Source organism: Clarias gariepinus, chromosome 19 (assembly GCF_024256425.1).
Source record: "Clarias gariepinus isolate MV-2021 ecotype Netherlands chromosome 19, CGAR_prim_01v2, whole genome shotgun sequence".
Classification (NCBI taxonomy): Eukaryota; Metazoa; Chordata; class Actinopteri; order Siluriformes; family Clariidae; genus Clarias; species Clarias gariepinus.
This window is the reverse complement of record NC_071118.1, coordinates 20,361,249-20,378,609: the sequence shown is the minus strand read 5'-3', so window position 1 is coordinate 20,378,609 and position 17,361 is coordinate 20,361,249. Positions and strand designations below refer to the sequence as shown.

At 38.3% G+C, this 17,361-nt stretch overlaps 2 protein-coding genes across 12 annotated transcripts in view; both read right to left on the bottom strand.

Moving 5' to 3' along the window:
* Positions 1–8,769, bottom strand: part of cdk5rap2 (CDK5 regulatory subunit associated protein 2) — a 42,221-nt gene extending 33,452 nt beyond the window's left edge. For 9 of the 10 annotated variants that reach the window (XM_053478073.1, XM_053478080.1, XM_053478079.1 and 6 more), the window contains exons 1-7: positions 8,600–8,769; positions 3,134–3,195; positions 2,958–3,022; positions 1,760–1,870; positions 1,539–1,615; positions 1,285–1,402; positions 939–1,120 (exon numbers count right to left, since the gene is read on the bottom strand). In XM_053478073.1, the coding sequence (XP_053334048.1) occupies positions 939–1,120; positions 1,285–1,402; positions 1,539–1,615; positions 1,760–1,870; positions 2,958–3,022; positions 3,134–3,195; positions 8,600–8,652 (668 nt within the window). In that variant the 5' untranslated portion in view covers positions 8,653–8,769. Of the gene's footprint in view, positions 1–938; positions 1,121–1,284; positions 1,403–1,538; positions 1,616–1,759; positions 1,871–2,957; positions 3,023–3,133; positions 3,196–7,022; positions 7,210–8,599 lie in introns of those variants that run through there. The other variant, XM_053478081.1, reaches the window with a different exon arrangement.
* Positions 8,770–11,221: 2,452 nt separating this feature from the next.
* The window catches only part of camsap1a (calmodulin regulated spectrin-associated protein 1a), a 36,824-nt gene continuing 30,684 nt past the window's right edge, over positions 11,222–17,361 (bottom strand). For both annotated transcript variants that reach the window (XM_053479190.1, XM_053479191.1), the window contains 5 exons: positions 15,188–15,375; positions 14,998–15,094; positions 14,723–14,844; positions 14,447–14,565; positions 11,222–12,659 (listed from right to left, as the gene is read on the bottom strand). In XM_053479190.1, the coding sequence (XP_053335165.1) occupies positions 12,369–12,659; positions 14,447–14,565; positions 14,723–14,844; positions 14,998–15,094; positions 15,188–15,375 (817 nt within the window). In that variant the 3' untranslated portion in view covers positions 11,222–12,368. The remainder of the gene's footprint in view (positions 12,660–14,446; positions 14,566–14,722; positions 14,845–14,997; positions 15,095–15,187; positions 15,376–17,361) is intronic.

Sequence of the window (17,361 nt, the reverse complement as noted above, 5' to 3'; positions counted from 1 at the left end):
ATGATATTACGGAGCTTGATTGACTAGACAACTCACCCGACATGAACCCCATAAAGAATCCATGGGCTACTGTCAAAACGAAAATGAGACACACCTGACCCAATAATAAAGATGAGCTGTAGGCTGCTATTAAAGCAACCTGGTCTTCAATACCAAAGGGCTGATCCCCTCCACAGGCTGAATGTGCCCCTGAGTACTGAGTGCATAACGGAACAAGTTTTCTTTAGACATTTCAGTACTATAAATCCTTTTTTATTGATCCAGGAGAATATTTTAAGATTTTTTTTGAAGATATTTTGAGTGCTTTTTTTTTATTTTTATGCACTGTAAGCCAAAACAGAAAAAAACTTGACATACTTCACTTCAAATGTAATGAACCTAAAAGATATGAATTTTATTTTTCCGATTAAAAAAAAAAAAAAAGAGAAACATTTTGTACGATATTTAGATTTTTTCGATATGCTGTCCATTTTAAGTCATGAAAATGAAAATATGAATGATGGTGTTTCACATAGTAATTGACACAATTTACAACATAATATTTGTTATTTTAACATATGAATTATTATGTAAATATTAATAAGCTATGAAAGTTGTAAATTCTCAATTTTTTATCCCCAAATTCTAAAATTCACTTTAAAAAAATGAAATAAATAAATAAAAACAAACATTAAGAAGCATATGCCAGCACCCTTACCAATAAACGATATCCAATTTATTAAGTAGCTTTACTATTTGAAATCCAAGCTTACCTAACTAGGGTTGGGTTTCTCGAAAAATTTTCTCTACAAGTAATCATGCTGATCTGTAACTGCATAATTAGTTTTGAAAACACAAAAACTCTACCCATCTGCCTTTTGTGGTGGAATACTAACATGCTGTTTTACAAGTACTGAGTAAATTAACATTAAGACAAATGCGATTGTGATGCCGCTCACCGATCTTTTTCCTGCAGAGTCTGCTGGAGTTTGTGGTCCTGCCCAGGGGCGGAGCCAGCATCATGCAGTGGTCTGGATTGAGTAAAAGCCTCCAGTTCTTTTTCCAGACCTAAACTTTTAAGCTTCTGTTGCTCAGCAATGGAAGCCATCTTCTCTGCTTCTTCTTCTGCACAACGCAGAGACTAGATAAAATAAGGAGAGATTTTTTTTTTATTTTATGGTTGACATACCTATAGCAAACTGCCATGCATTCCTTTTAAATACTGTATTATAAGGAAAGACAGTTAAGCTAATATTTCTCCTTCTCTGTGTATGATGCGTGTATGATTTGTGTGTGTGCGCGCACCTCCTCCAGGTCTCTGATCCTGGCACTGAAAGCTTCGCGGAGTGCATCCATCTCTCTCTGAGCACGCACCCTCAGGCCTTCCCCAGAATCTCTGTTGGCTAAACTCTCTAGTGCTTTCCTACATAGACACACATGTAGATGTGCATGCATATCTCGGGTGTATTTAAATCAATTCACAATTTGTACATGTAATGTAACATTGCTAATGAGTGGACAGCTGCTTTGATTGACAGGATAAGAAAAACAAAACTTACGACGCGGACACAAGCAGCTCCTGTTTCTCTGCAAGGTCCCTTTTCATAGATTCCACCTCCACCTTTAACTCAATGTTCTACACACAGCCACACATATAATTTTAGAACACTTATTTATATATAAATTTTTTTTTTTTAATTCAGTTATTGTGTATTAGACAGAACAACAATGACTACTGTATTATGTGCACATGTAGTGTGTGTCTGGGTCTGCTCGTCACCGTTTTGTAAATTTCCTCAGTAGAATCATCACATTTTTGCTGCACGCGTTCCTCCAGGAAGTAGATCCTCAACTTGAGGTTGAAGTTCTCTTTTTTCAAAGCTGTAATTTGCTACAAAACATTAAAAAAATACACGTTTTGTCACATAGGCACAATCAGCATTTAGATTGTTTATTGCATATGGTTTAATATATTTAATATTTCTCTGACTGTTTTCAGGACTGCACTAACCGCACATGAATAGACATGAATAACAAGGGTACAATTAGACTACACAGAAAATGGGATAATTTGCCAACAACCAGCCCCTGTGTGCATGTGTGCGTGCGCGCGTGTTTGGAGAGTGGATGGGGGTTGCAGACTGTACAAGTGTGCCAGCCAACATCTGGGGCAGAAGGGGGCGGGGAAACTAAAATAAGGGTCAGAAACAGAATAATACAAATAAGAAAAATAAAAATAAAGCAGAAACAAAGAGAAAAAAAATTAAATGTTGAATGACCCATGCGTTTATATTTGTAATACTACAAGCACTGTAAACCTGTAAAAACTCACAACTCACAATACATAAAACACTGGAAAGATAAAATAAGAGAAAGATAAAATCCAACACATACAACTGTGATCTAATCTAAACAGAATCCATAGTAGAAAAAAAACCAGTTCCTCCCCATTTCTCTTGCAGCAGTACCTTAAATGGACAAGCACAAGCCCCTGCCCCACACACACTCTCTTTACAGACTGCTTCATTCCACCGTTAATCCAAAGCAACAAACGTAACATTGTGGAAACCTCGACCTCTCATTGATTTCAGTGAAAGAAGAAAGGTAAAAGGGGCCAAATGCAAGTACTGCTAACAAGCCGTAGTACTTACAAGTGTCTCTTCAAAACCAGATCATGGCTCATGACTCATTACAAACATCACTGTGGTGTATTTTTGCCCACGTTTCCACCATGTCTGTACAATGGATTGTCAGGTGTTGATACTGGAAGGGTGTTTGTTCCTAATCAGAAGCTGACAATTCGGAATTATGAGGCTTTAGTCATTAAAAAGGTCAACATTTAACCATCCTAAATGAACCCAGATCAGGACAGGTAATTACGGTAGTCAGAATCATGCTTAAAAAAACACAACTTTCCCCCTGAATGGCACTGAATTGGAAACATAAGCATTAACATTAATGATGTAAATACTGCTTACATTCTCATAGTCCTTCATCGTCATGGCTTTGGTTGGCGACATCTTCTGCCCGGGGAACATGGGAGCTGAAGAACAGAAGAAGCACTTTATGTCCTCTATCTACATGGCACTCTCTTTCCCCTCACAGCTGGATCATATGGAAATAACTACAGTACGCTTGTGTTTGTGTGTGTTACCTGTCATGTCCATGCTGAGTTCTGCACTGTTCAGAGAATCCGGCAGTCTGGATATACTGCAGCTGCAGAAAAAAAGCACACATACTATTGTTAAACTATCGGGGAGAGTTAAAGATACATAAATGCCCACACTAGCACACCAACACACACACACACACACTCCAACTCTGGAAAAAAGAGGGGGAGGGGAAAAAAACAACAACAAAGCTTCACTCTTCAAATCAAATAAACAATGAACCATTCAACGTCGTAGCTCATGAGGCTTGTTACCTCATGCCTTTTAGCACATGCATGCACAGAGACATTTGCACGCACACACACACACAACACCTTCTAAATGTAAAGTCGCTTTTTTACGGTATTTGTATTGGCTGTTCCATGTATATATTTTTATTGGCTGTTCCGCGCGCACGCGCGCGCACACACACACACACACACAGTACTACTCAGCGATGGATGTAATTCATGGAGTGAGCCTAAAGCAATCTAGCTAACAAGCTACTACTTGCACTAAAACCATCTACTGCATTCATCATTTCAGTTTCTTTTTTCATCTCAATTATGCTTGTTCATAACCCCCTTCACAAAAAGGCTTACTGAACAACATAAGGATAACACAATTAGACTCTTTAACTCCACAACACAACAGCATTTTCCTCATAATAGTTGTGAAAAAAATAAGCAGTGATGTGAGTGCAAATGAAAATCCACTTCAGTTGTGTGTAAAGTTGTATGAAATTTCATATGCATACAGAATGCTTTAAATTACCATCATATACATATGTCTCATTTATATGACACACTCTAATGCATCCTGGTACAATCTCTTCTCCAAGTGAACAATGCATGCGTATGCACACACATACATACACACCTAGCCATCTACATGATGTAAAAGAAAATATGAGTCATCAGACCAGGTCACCTTCTTCTAATACTCATGTGCCCATTATAGGTGCTTTCAGTAATGTACAGGGGGGTCAGCATGGGCATTTTGACTGGTCAGTTGCTATGCAGCCAATAAAAAATATAAAATATACTCTGGGTTAAGGAGAAGGAGATGATGTGTCCAACCTTTAAACAATAGAATGGTAGTGTATGCTTGTCTAATGTAACTTAAACATAAAATAGATTTTACTTTATATTAACAAACTTATTCACTGTGACATTAAGCAAGGATACACCATACGTAAAGATGAGAGCTTCTAGACAGCACTAGTTATTATCAGGAAGTCAGAAACATCTATGAAAGCATTTCAGATTTACATGTCTATGAATTCATAATTCGTCTCCAGTTTATTAGTGAAAAACAGACTACTCATCTGGCAAATTTCTGACTGACAATTTCTATTATACAAGAGTTAGTTCCGACCAAGTAATATTAAACTAACTGTCGGTCACAGCATGGGAAAAAGTAGGTTGGTACGGTCTGCCACAATAAGGAGAGAGAGAACAAGCCAAATCCCACATAAAACCGGTCACGAACACACCGTTATGACATTTTTAGCAACAACTGATCCCAAGCCGATACGATTTGCCTCTGTGTTGTTTTATTTACGCCTAAGCCAAGCTACAAATCTTTTTTTAAAACTTTTTTTTTTATTCGTTCCAACGTAATGGAACAAAATTTTTCTTAAACAGGCGTTTTCAATAATACAGGTTACTCTTCCATTATCCCCCCACACCGTCCGCCCCGCAAAAGTTACTGTATCATAAACATAAACACAACATAGGTTCCTTATGCTTCAGTCTTATCAAATCTGTAATATGCGGTCCAACAAAAATATTTTACAGATATATAAGCGTGTGTGTGTACACATAGAAAAAAACATACACATAGACGTACACATCAATAAATATACACATATATACATACACACATACATACATACATACATACATACACATATTAATAAGCGGAGGGGGGTTATTGCTTTTTTACTAGCTACTAATAGTATTTTAAGATGGTATTTGTCTTGTGCATTAAAATCAGTTTGTATATTTCCTAAATATATAGTAAGCTATGATCAATCTTAAAACCCAGTATCGATTTAATTTCAGTGATCACAATTAACCAATAAGATTGGATTGCTGGGCAATTCCAGAATATATGATAATAATCAGCCATAGAGTTGTTACATCATCTCAAGCAACGTGCAGAATCTAAGTTACCATTTTGTGAGAATATCCTTTTTGGAGTAATAAAGAATCTAATTATATTTTTCCATGAGAATTCTCAACATTGACCAGAACTGGAGGTAGTATGTTGTGTTTTACAAATATTTGTCCAATCTTCTTCTGACAGGGATATATTCGCCTCCTTCTCCCATTTTTCTTTAACATATAAGGTAGAAAGACACTTGGCAGATTGTATGCATGCATATATTATTAAGCCAAGCTACAAATCTAACTAAAACACAAGGCTTTAGACAACCTTGGAACCTGGAAGTTACCAGAGCTGATATTCTAAAGCAAAATAAGTGGAAACATAAATAGGAACTTATTAGAATAACAGGACTGTCCACCACCTCCATGGTTTATTCTTCTTGTATCCTTTTGGCTACATAGTACCGGCATGAATTTTATACTATTTTTATCGCTCAAGTGAGGTGCTCCAGGTGCAGAAGGGTGTGTGTTGGCACTACTCAGGGAACTACCTGCCCATCAGAACGCAACTTTCCAGTTTGTAATTTCTTGTTGTTGGTCTTTCGGCTGCAAGGGGTCGCCACAGCGAATATCCAGTCTGCACAACAACTTGGCACGGGTTTTTACGCCGGATGGTTTTTACGGCGGACGCAACCCTCCCATTTTACCCGGGCTTGGGACTGGCACTGCATCCAGTGGCTGGGGGGTTTGGGTACTGGCTGGGAATCGAACCCGGGCCTTCCGCATGGCAGGTGTCAAAAAATATTTTTATTTTAAATTTATGGGCAGTTGGTGAAATTGAGCCACCTACTGGACTGGAGTGTGAAACAGAAGAGTGACAGGAAAGAAGTTTCTTGCTTTGTATAAGAATTGACATTTGAACAAACAACCACGAGTTGCACAGCATTTCCTTATTAAATACTTGTATCAGTAGTTGATCATTCATAACCTGTAAAAAAAAACATCTGCTTGAAATAAATAGCACTTTTGAATCTAATTGAAAGTTACAATATCAAAAAATTCAATCGAATCCAAGCCTGTCTAACCATGATGCAAACCCTAGTGTGAATACGCGAGGGCGCGCGTGCGTGCGCGTGCGTGTGTGTGTTTACGGAACAGCTTCCTCACAACAACCCTTAACCCCCTACTTCCTCTTGTTTTTAAAGATAATACAATTAAACTGAATGACAAAAACAACATTGACGCAACAGTAAATAAGTGATAACTGAGCAGAGTTTCTGTTATCATTATGAACAGCTTCACACACAGCGGCCGTCCACCTGCGCGCGCGGTAATAACAATAACGGTGACATATCGGCTTATTTACTTATTCATCAGAGCCATAAGGACAGCGGGGGCTGAGATCGTTCTCTCCTTACTGTATGCTACTACTCTGTCAGCTCATTTACACCAGAAACAGAAGCCGTGTTAAAGCACAAACACGCTTCCGCAAAACGTGAACACAAGCTGATTTGATGCTCTCTAAAAGAGTCGGAGTAACGTTTATAACTTTACAACTCGGAATAAAAAACACCAATAATCTACATGCACAGAGTCAATCTACAAGTCAAGCTATCACGTTTACGTGGCGTAGTATTCTCGCAATATATTTATCATCGTAGTCATGACAACCCGTAATCACAAGCCCGTTGGATAAAAATAGTTCATAGCGGTTTAAGACGCAGCCTAAATTAGCGGATCAAATATTATTAACATGAATATGTAAACATTAAAGCGTACCTACCTACTGGATTACATTCATAGTAAGAAAAGTGATAATCCGTTACATGATCAAAAAAATGACAGCTCTTTTTTTCTACTCCACCTAACTAATTTCCTCTTTTCTGGGAAGCTCGAGCTAGCAGTGCTATCTCGCTAAGTGCGTGTTGTTTGTTACGACAGCGCGAGACGCGCTCACGCGCGCGGGAACTAAAATAACTGTCAGTGCGCATTTAGCCACAGCGGAAGTACAGGCGGATATGACGTTTATCATCTCACGTGTAGCGATTGATGGATATGATCTCTCAGCGATATCGGGGGTAATTAACTACTAACTGACCAAAGCAAAAATCACCATCAGCAGCAGTCACGTGGTTAAGTAGAGAACTGTGATTGTAAACACTATGGTGGTTCGATTCAGTGTTTTAGAGTCGACTCTGATTCAGAAGTCAGTTGTGGGTAATCGATTGATTTGAATCAAGAAGTTATCACACTAACACTTCGGAAACAAACAGCAAAGAGAATGGCATAAAATAAGTGACATGGACATTACTTACAGAAAACACTGTTATAAATAATGATACGAATGAGAAGTGGTAATGTGCAGCTATATCAAATAAATAGTATAAGGGTAATTCTATAGAAAAGATGGAATTTGGGTCGTTAAAAATCTCATGAAAAAGTAGTGCTTAATGTAATTTTATTTTTACACCTTTAATAACTGGTGTCACTTTTCTTCCTGGGAACACCACCAACAGTAACACCAATGACAATTCAGAGGAAAATCCTTACATTTTCAACTAATTACAAAACATCTTCCATATGAAGACCACGTGTTTTTTTTTCTAATTAATTATCAGGCGTAATCAGTTTTTATGTCCAGTTACAATTTTACATTTACAATATTTGATTATAAACAGAATTATTTTATGGAAAAAAACAATCTTCAGATGAAATGTTTATGGTCCCACTACCATGAGTGATCATAGTGACCTTACACTTGCCCTCTGTTTTTAAATACTTCAATTAAATACTGAACAGTTAAGTAAAATTCTTTCACGATTAAAAGTAAAGTATATTATTAAAGATACTGTACTGTTCTACTGAATATCCTGTGACATGCAGTGTGATCCAACACTTCCTCTTGTACGCCATCTGGCGTCACAGTGTGGAATAGACACCAAATAATTCCTGCCATTCTCAGCATAAAAAGTGTTGAACTGATGATGGTTTTATAATTGTTTAAATAATTTATATCTATTTGTCTGTTAATTCTTCGACAATGTGCTTGAAATTGCTGTTTATTAATAAGGCGGTTGGACCAGTTTGAAGCCAAAGCTAGTTTTGCGACCTGAACAAGCTAGCTGCCCCAGTAAAAGCTAATTCTTCTGCAAAAGCTGATAAAATAACCATCTAATGACACCCGTGACAGTCTGCAGGCACTGCTTGGCTGTTCTTGAGCTTTTTTGTTGTTGTTTTTTTTAACGTGCAGGATTGTACGCTTAGCTTAGCTTTTACAAACCACAAACAGTGTGTGTTATCCTGGCAGAGTACCCAGTCATGCACAAGTCGTTAATTTTCAAATGAACTGAGCTAACCTACCTCCCATTGATGTCAAAAGGCAGCGTCTGATCCTCCCCTACCACCGAATCCATTTTCTTTATTAATTATAATCTGATTTCCTCCTCGCAGGTTCCGAGTAAAAAAATAAACATTGCGTGAAAATATTTATCATAAAAACGCAACAGTATGTGAAAATTTTAAAGCAGACTCTGTACCGCCATTTTAGAACCCATGACGTCACTACCCGCCAGCGACAGCAGGGACGTGTGAGGGCGGGACACGTGATACTCTTCTCTTCACAGTGATTGGACCAAACGAAACCTATGTAATTTTGTACTTATTGGTTCTTTTCTCTGTGCTGGCTGTCAATCATTTACATTGCTTTTAAGATTTAGTAAAATAAACGCTTTACTTGTAATATAGTTTTATAATAAATTAACTTTGAATCTGTGTTGTATTCCTGTCAAAAATGCTGACAAAGCATTGTTTTGTCCACTGAGGTTGATTCTCATTTATTGTTTTGTTTTTGTCCACTGTTTGTGTTGTGTTTGGGGCATTTGCATGCATTAGATTACTCAGTCACTTTTAGTAACTGCTTTACTCAGGGTCATGATGGATCGTAGGAATACTGAGCATGAGGCTGGAAATCCCCCGAAGCCAGTCCTGCACACACACACACACACATACACATAAGTACTGTATACTTACAATACACATGCCAGCATGTTTTAAGAAGGTGGGGGGAAAAAAGAGAACTCAGAGAAACATATTCAGACTTGAAGTAAACATGATGCAGAAATGCCACACAGACAGTAACCTAAGCTTAAGATCCACCCGGGTTCACATCACAGCTCTTGGTTGATGGAGCAGGTTAGATCGACTCACCACAGGACCAGGGTATTTCAGCTCTTTTTTAGGGAACAAAGATATTAATAATGAGTAGCATATCAAAATGTTTTACATCTGATAAGTCCTACTTGTTACTTTAATCACGCATTAGTTACTGGCCCCTGAAAAAAACTCATTGAGTGTATGTAATATATATATATTATTACATTATATAAAAAAACTGTGTATGTAACATAAATAACATTATATTAATATATATCATATTACATTATACATTGAAACCTTGAATTACGAGTAACTTGGTCTGCAAGTATTTTGCAAAACATGCAAAATGTTATATATCAACATATATTAAATGTTAAATTTTAACTAGTTACATGAGCGAGGTCTTGATAGACAAGTACGCATAAGCTTTGTTTTCCGAGCGTCACCTGATCACAACTAAGACAATGGTTTTCCCTCTCGTGCTGTGGGATTGTCGGTAATTATCTCCCATATTCAGTCTCAGTGCACGCATGTACTGTTTACTGTAACACCTTTTTTTATTTTGTGTCCAAGTGCAGTGACTATTCTTTAGTAACTGTACTGCAACAACCACTTTAGTTGTCCTAAACAGTAGCCCCCGCTGCTCTTGCTTCTTCTTTCGCCACCAGTCCTGTTTTTTTTTTACTTTTATTTGATCCTATTTTTAGATTATATTTTGTTATAATAATTTTTCTATGATTAATTTGGGCTGTGGAACAAATCATTGGAATTTCCTTTATTTCTTATGGGAAAATTCGCTTTGATATTAATTTGATATACAAGCAGATGTCCAGAACTAATTATGTTCGCAATCCATGGTTTAACTTTATTTTGCTAGTTCTGCATTAAAATATAACATACTTTCAAAATACAAATATTTCAGTGCACTTGTCTAAGGACAAATCATCTTTATTGGAATAAGCATGGCTAACTCTTAGAGCTTTTAAGACCCCCCTTAAAAATGTGCCAAAAATCAGAAGAAAAAAAATGGATCATATAAATCTGTAAATTGAAACACAATACAGCATGATGAAAGTGTGAATCAAAATAATATTTTTTACAGCCGAAGGCACAGAGAGAGCTAATTAGCCGAATTCTCTCAGGGGGGAGGGATGAGAGGTACTTGCGCTCCCACATTAATCACGGCTCCACAGCCAATCAGGGGCGTCTGTGAGCTCGCGCTCGCGGAAGGAGCGGCTAGCGCTTTCCTCTGAGTGTGTTACTCCGCCCCTAATGGTGCGTGAGCAAGCAGTTTGAAAAGATGCGGTCAGCTGACATCACGCGGTTCGGAGGAAACACGTGATAGTCTTCGGCCCTCCCGGCTAAGTGGTAGTAGTAGCCTTAACGTGGGAGCCCCCTATTGACGGGGAGGAATTGGCTACGACTAAATTAGGGGAGAAAATTGGAAAAATCCAAAAAAAAAAAAAAAAAGAATAATATTTTTTTAACATTTTGATCATTAATATTTTGCTTTTGGGTGTTAGTATTTTATATGAGATTTCTGGCACAAAATTAACTATATATTTCTTCTTATCCAAACACAGCACTTTCCACTATCCCTGGAAATACAGGAATAAAATGCCAATGTGATCTAAGCATATAGGTAAGTATAAAGGGATTTTATAAAGGGTCTGGGGTTCAGTCCAGAGATTCTGTTTGTGTGGAGCTTTGTGTGAAAGAAAACTGGAATGTTTCCAACTTAAATTCCAGCTAAACCACGGTACCAGACCACAGAAAATATGGAGAAAAAAAACAGTGTTAAACAAAACTGACTTTGCTTGAATAATTTATTAATTTTCAGGGCTCCTCTTTTAAATAAATAAGTGGAAAAAATGATGAAAGAAAAAGTAAACTTTACAGTCTATACATATAGAACTGCACACACACACACACACACACACACATTCAACATAACCATAGTGTTTCCAGGACAATCATGTTGCTCAGTGAAGAATTGCAGAAGAACAGAGAACACTAAAAGGAGAAGGGGAGACAAATCAAACAACAAAGAATAATACATTCCTGTCCCATGAGAAAAGCTTTTAAATTGTGATTAAAATAATCCATGAAGGCCAGTACAGACTTCACTTCAGCATCCAACCACACTAACTACCGCAAAGCACACACACACACACACACACACACACACACACTTAGTCATGTGCTTTTGCAGTTTTGCACATAACGCTGGTCATAGTGCATTGCTATAGTGAGCATTATTAGTGGAAAAATAATCAGCAGCAGAGAGGTAACAGAAAACCCAACACACAGACAAGCACTCTTTTCTGTCCAAGTCAAAAGAGTGTGTGCGCATGTGTGTGAATGTTCAAAGTGAAATAACACTCATGTAGAACTGAACCCATCTCTTTCTGAACTGAAAAAGTGCCACATGCAGAAATACCTGCCGTTAAAAAAACACTGAACAAAGTAAAACAGATCCTTCATATTAATTCATAACTCTATCAGACACATGCCCCATACCTTTCCAAGCCTGGTGTACTCTCATTTTGAGAGTCTTGTGACCAGTAAGGGTGGCGTTAAGGGTTCCATATGCAAATCAAGGCAGCGCGGTGATATCATGGTGTCATCCGCGACTCTATTTTACAAACCTTAGCTCGATGGTAATGCCCACCTACCCGGACAACCATCGTACACACCCCATACATCACCTGCAGTCATTATGAAAACAAAGAGTGGAACTGTAGCTAATAGAACACAGCCAATAAGGAAGCACGATTCTAGAGCTAATAATTGCACAAGAAATGTGCGCCTTACTTCCACTTGGAGTTGCTCGGCTGCCTGAGCTGTAATACATTATTATTGAAGCAGCTGGTGGGCCATTGAGAATGAAGCTACACTGACCCAGAAGCTTATGGGAGATGACCAGTAGGGAAGCTTAATTTTGGAGCAGAGAGGAATGTAAAATATGCATTATTCATTTCCTCTTGGAGGAGCAATGTCGTTTGATCTGCCACAGGTGATTGTGGATTGTGATGGCGTCCACACTGGCGGAGACCGTCTTGGCCGGGATGATGGTAAACTGCTTGCGGTCGGAGCTGTATTTGAAGAGTGTGTCAATCATTTTTCTAGTTATGGCACGTGGGCCGGTACCCAACAGCTTTGTTAGCTCCTCAGTGTCAGGCATGAATGCATAAAGTGCTCGAAACTGGCAGCCACCATCACGGAACAGGATCATCAGGTGATGGGCCTCACAACGCTCAATTTCCTATAGAAAACATTAAAGGTATAATTTAGCAGCTCCTAATCATTTGCATCAGTCGCATATAAGTAAGTAATCACCATGGACAAGAATTAGTATGTGGTCCTGTACTGAGAAAAGAAAACTTACAGTGCTGTGAAAAAGTCCCTTCCTGATTTTTTGCATATTTGTCACACTTAAATGATTCAGATCATCAAATTAATTTTTTATATTACACAAGGATAAACCAAGAAAATACAAAATTAAAAAATATATAATTTAAATGATCATTTTATTTATTAAGAAAAAAACTGTCAAAACCTGCCTGGCCCTATGTGAAAACTTATGAATTGCCCAGATGGTAAATCAGGAGTGAACTGTGTTTTTTTTTTTTTGAAAGCTGTGTTAAATTTCACTTGCCACACAGTCCTGATTAATGCAAGACATGTTGAATAAAAAGAAATCACATAAATAGAAACTGCCTGACAAAATGAAGCATGCTAAAAGATAAAAAAACGTCAGTTAAGGTCAGCATTCATGATTTAACCATTAAAAAGATAATGGGCAAAATGGCATCCATGGGAAAGTTCCAAGGCCACTGCTGACCAAAAGAACACAAAGATATGTTTCACATTTGCCAAAAAATATCTTGATTATCCCCAAGACTTTTAGGCATATATTCTGTGGACTGATGAGACAAAATTAAACAGCGTTTCATAAAGAACATCATATCAACAGTCAAACATGGTGGTGGTAGTGCATTGGTATGTGACTGTTTTGCAGCTTCAGAACTTAGATGACTTGCCATAATTGATGGATCCATGAAGAAGTTCTGGAAATTCACAAATTCTGAAGAAGAATGCCCGGCCATAAGTTCATGACTTTAAGCTCAAGCAAACTTAAGTTATGCAGCAGGACAATGACCCGAAACACACCAGCAATTCCACCCAAGAATGGCTCAAAAATGTAAAATAAAGACTGTGGAGTGGCCTAGACAAATCAAGATAAATCCGGTTGAGTTTAATTTAAACAGTCCGGTTTTGCTTAAAAACCCTCCAATCTGGCTGAATTATAACAATTCTGCATAGAAGAGTGGTTCAAAATTCCTCCACAGCAATGTGAAGGACTTATTGCCAATTATCACAAATACTTGACTGCAATTGTTGCAGCCATGGGTGGCACAGCCAGATATTAGATTTAGGAAGAAATTACTTTTTCACATGGGGCCAGGTATGTTTGGACAGCTTTTTTCCCTTAATAAATGAAAGTATCATTAAAAAAATGATTTAAAAAAACTGCATTTTGTATTAACTCGGGTTATCTTGAAATTTGTTTGATTTATATTAAAATTAGTTTGATGATCTGAATCATTTAAGTGTGACAAATATGACTTTCATTGTTAATGATTATGTTTGAATGAATTTAAATTGCCCATAGACTACTGTTATGTGCTACAGATGAAAAAAAACAAAAACAATTTCAGATGTAAACAAAATACAATTTCCCAAATATTTTTAATGTAGTCATCATGTGCTTCCTCAGAGACACAACTGCATTTTTAAAATTGCAGCTGCAGCATCACAGGATGGTGTAATGCACTCAGTAGTTCTATCCATCCCGTTTCACATAAACGCGCGCACAGATGCCCACAGTTCCCTAATGTCCATGTGATTGATTCAGGAGTAAGAGAGCCATACTTTCTACCCACAACTTGTTTTGCTGTCTTTGACGTACAGCCCTGAATGGCTGTGGCATTCTGAAATTTGAATCAATTTTACAAGGATTTACTTTTGTGTGTGTGTAACTTTAATCACCTCTAACACAGCATTCTTCTGGGCTTCGTTGACCTTGCCAGCCAGACAGCAATGGGCAATAGCATTTTGGATGATCAGCTTATTGGACTTAGCACTGGGCTCCTTAAACAGCCTTAGACCTAAAACAAACACATAGCATGCATGTTAATCAGAATGTGTGCATGTCATGTTTTTATATCTTGGTTGATAATTGTTGCGAACAAAATCAGGAATATTTTAGAAATGGGAATTGTGTGTGTGTGTGTGTTTGTGTGTGTGTGTGTGTGTTTAATCTACCACTGTACTCTGCTGCAGAGGTGATGGAGGAAGCTGTCGAACCGTTCTCCCAATCTCTCTCCATGTTCCTGCTAGCATTACGGCTTAACATAGGAAACGACTCCACTGATTCAGCTCCACCTCTGTCTCACACACACACACACAAACACACACATCAGGTACAAGTATGTTGTTCAAACCTTAAAAAAGAATGTCCTTCATTCTGTTTCTTTCCTTTTTTTACAGTACACAGAAATGATTTGCATCCAAACACGAACACATGCAGATTCACCAACCTCTGTGAGCCTCCTCCAGAGGTAACGCTGTCTGCTTCAGTAACAGCAGATGCCAATGAAAGAGAGGAGCCAGATGGAGCAGCACATAAACTTACAGCTAGAAAGACAGAGCGATAGAGAGTGAGAGAGAGAAAGACATGCATCTTACATTTTGTGTATTATATGCAGCGAATAGGCCAAACTGTCATACGGGTGGAGGTGCCGGATTGGCCGCGATGGAGTGATTTGGGGCGGGGCCTTCTGCGGTGGGGACGGGGTTTGGCCATTCCCTGTTCCTCCATTAGTTCTTGTTGCTTTCTGCGCAGATATTCCTGCTTGATGAGCTCCCTGCGTGCCTTTTCGTCCTCCTTACGCATGCGCTCCTCCTCTGCTTTACGCCTGACATAACATACACACATACAAACACTTGATACATACAGTACTCAATCTAAATAAGGGTTTGGTGTCTGGTAGGCAGTTTGGTGGTACTGTAAGGAAGTCCGTGATAGTTTGCCTGCCAAGAATTAGGCATCGGTTTAGTGCTGCTCTACGCACAGGAATGATGCTTCGCCTCCAAGTTTTCTCCAGAAGAATATTTTCATAATTTGTTTTAAATTCATGAACATATTTGTAATCGGTTGAAGATCCAATCATCTTTAAAGCATACATCATGCAATAGAACCAATAAAAACAAATAAAATGGTGTAATTTGTTGTATTCAAAAGTAAGGTGTTTTGATAGATTTATGCCAGCTCATGCATCAAAGAACATCTAGAAAAATTTTCAACCTTAAAAATTGCCTGTAGTTTTCAACAGCACAGTGAGTATAGCTATGTTGCTAGCCAATGCTAGCTAATAAAAAGGAAAAGGCAGCCAGACATCCTTGAATTTTTTGGGAAAAATCTAAAAGGTAAGACTTTATTGAACTTAAAGCCTGTACTACAGTGGTGTGAAAAACTATTTGCCCCCTTCCTGATTTCTTATTCTTTTGCATGTTTGTCAAACTTAAATGTTTCTGCTAATCAAAAACTGTTAACTATTAGTCAAAGATAACATAATTGAACACAAAATGCAGTTTTTAAATGATGGTTTTTATTATTTAGGGAGAAAAAAAATCCAAACGTACATGGCCCTGTGTGAAAAAGTGATTGCCTCCCTTGTTAAAAAATAACTTAACTGTGGTTTATCACACCTGAGTTCAATTTCTGTAGTCACCCCCAGGCCTGATTACTGCCACACCTGTTTCAATCAAGAAATCACTTAAATAGGAGCTACCTGACACAGAGAAGTAGACCAAAAGCACCTCAAAAGCTAGACATCATGCCAAGATCCAAAGAAATTCAGGAACAAATGAGAACAAACGTAATTGAGATCCATCAGTCTGGTAAAGGTTATAAAGCCATTTCTAAAGCTTTGGGACTTCAACAAACCTCAGTAAGAGCCATTATCCACAAATGGCAAAAACATGGAACAGTGGTGAACCTTACCAGGAGTGGCCGGCCGACCAAAATTACCCCAAGAGCGCAGAGACAACTCATCCGAGAGGCCACAAAAGACCCCAGGACAACATCCAAAGAACTGCAGGCCTCACTTGCCTCAATTAAGGTCACGACTCCACCAAAAGAAAGAGACTCGGCAAAAACGGCCTGCATGGCAGATTTCCAAGGCGCAAACCACTTTTAAGCAAAAAGAACATTAAGGCTCGTCTCAATTTTGCTAAAAAACAACTCAATGATTGGAAGGTGCGTGTCCCGTTACATCTGGCGTAAAAGTAACACAGCATTTCAGAAAAAGAACATCATACCAACAGTAAAATATGGTGGTGGTAGTGTGATTGTCTGGGTTTTTTTTGCTGCTTCAGGACCTGGAAGGCTTGCTGTGATAGATGGAACCATGAATTCTACTGTCTACCAAAAAATCCTGAAGGAGAATGTCCGGCCATCTGTTCGTCAACTCAAGCTGAAGCGATCTTGGGTGCTGCAGCAGGACAATGACCCAAAACACACCAGCAAATCCACCTCTGAATGGCTGAAGAAAAACAAAATTAAGACTTTGGAGTGGCCTAGTCAAAGTCCTGACCTGAATCCTATTGAGATGTTGTGGCATGACCTTAAAAAGGCGGTTCATGCTAGAAAACCCTCAAATAAAGCTGAATTACAACAATTCTGCAAAGATGAGTGGGCCAAAATTCCTCCAGAGCGCTGTAAAAGACTCGTTGCAAGTTATCGCAAACACTTGATTGCAGTTATTGCTGCTAAGGGTGGCCCAACCAGTTATTAGGTTCAGGGGGCAATTACTTTTTCACACAGGGCCATGTAGGTTTGGATTTTTTTCTCCCTAAATAATAAAAACCATCATTTAAAAAATGCATTTTGTGTTTACTTG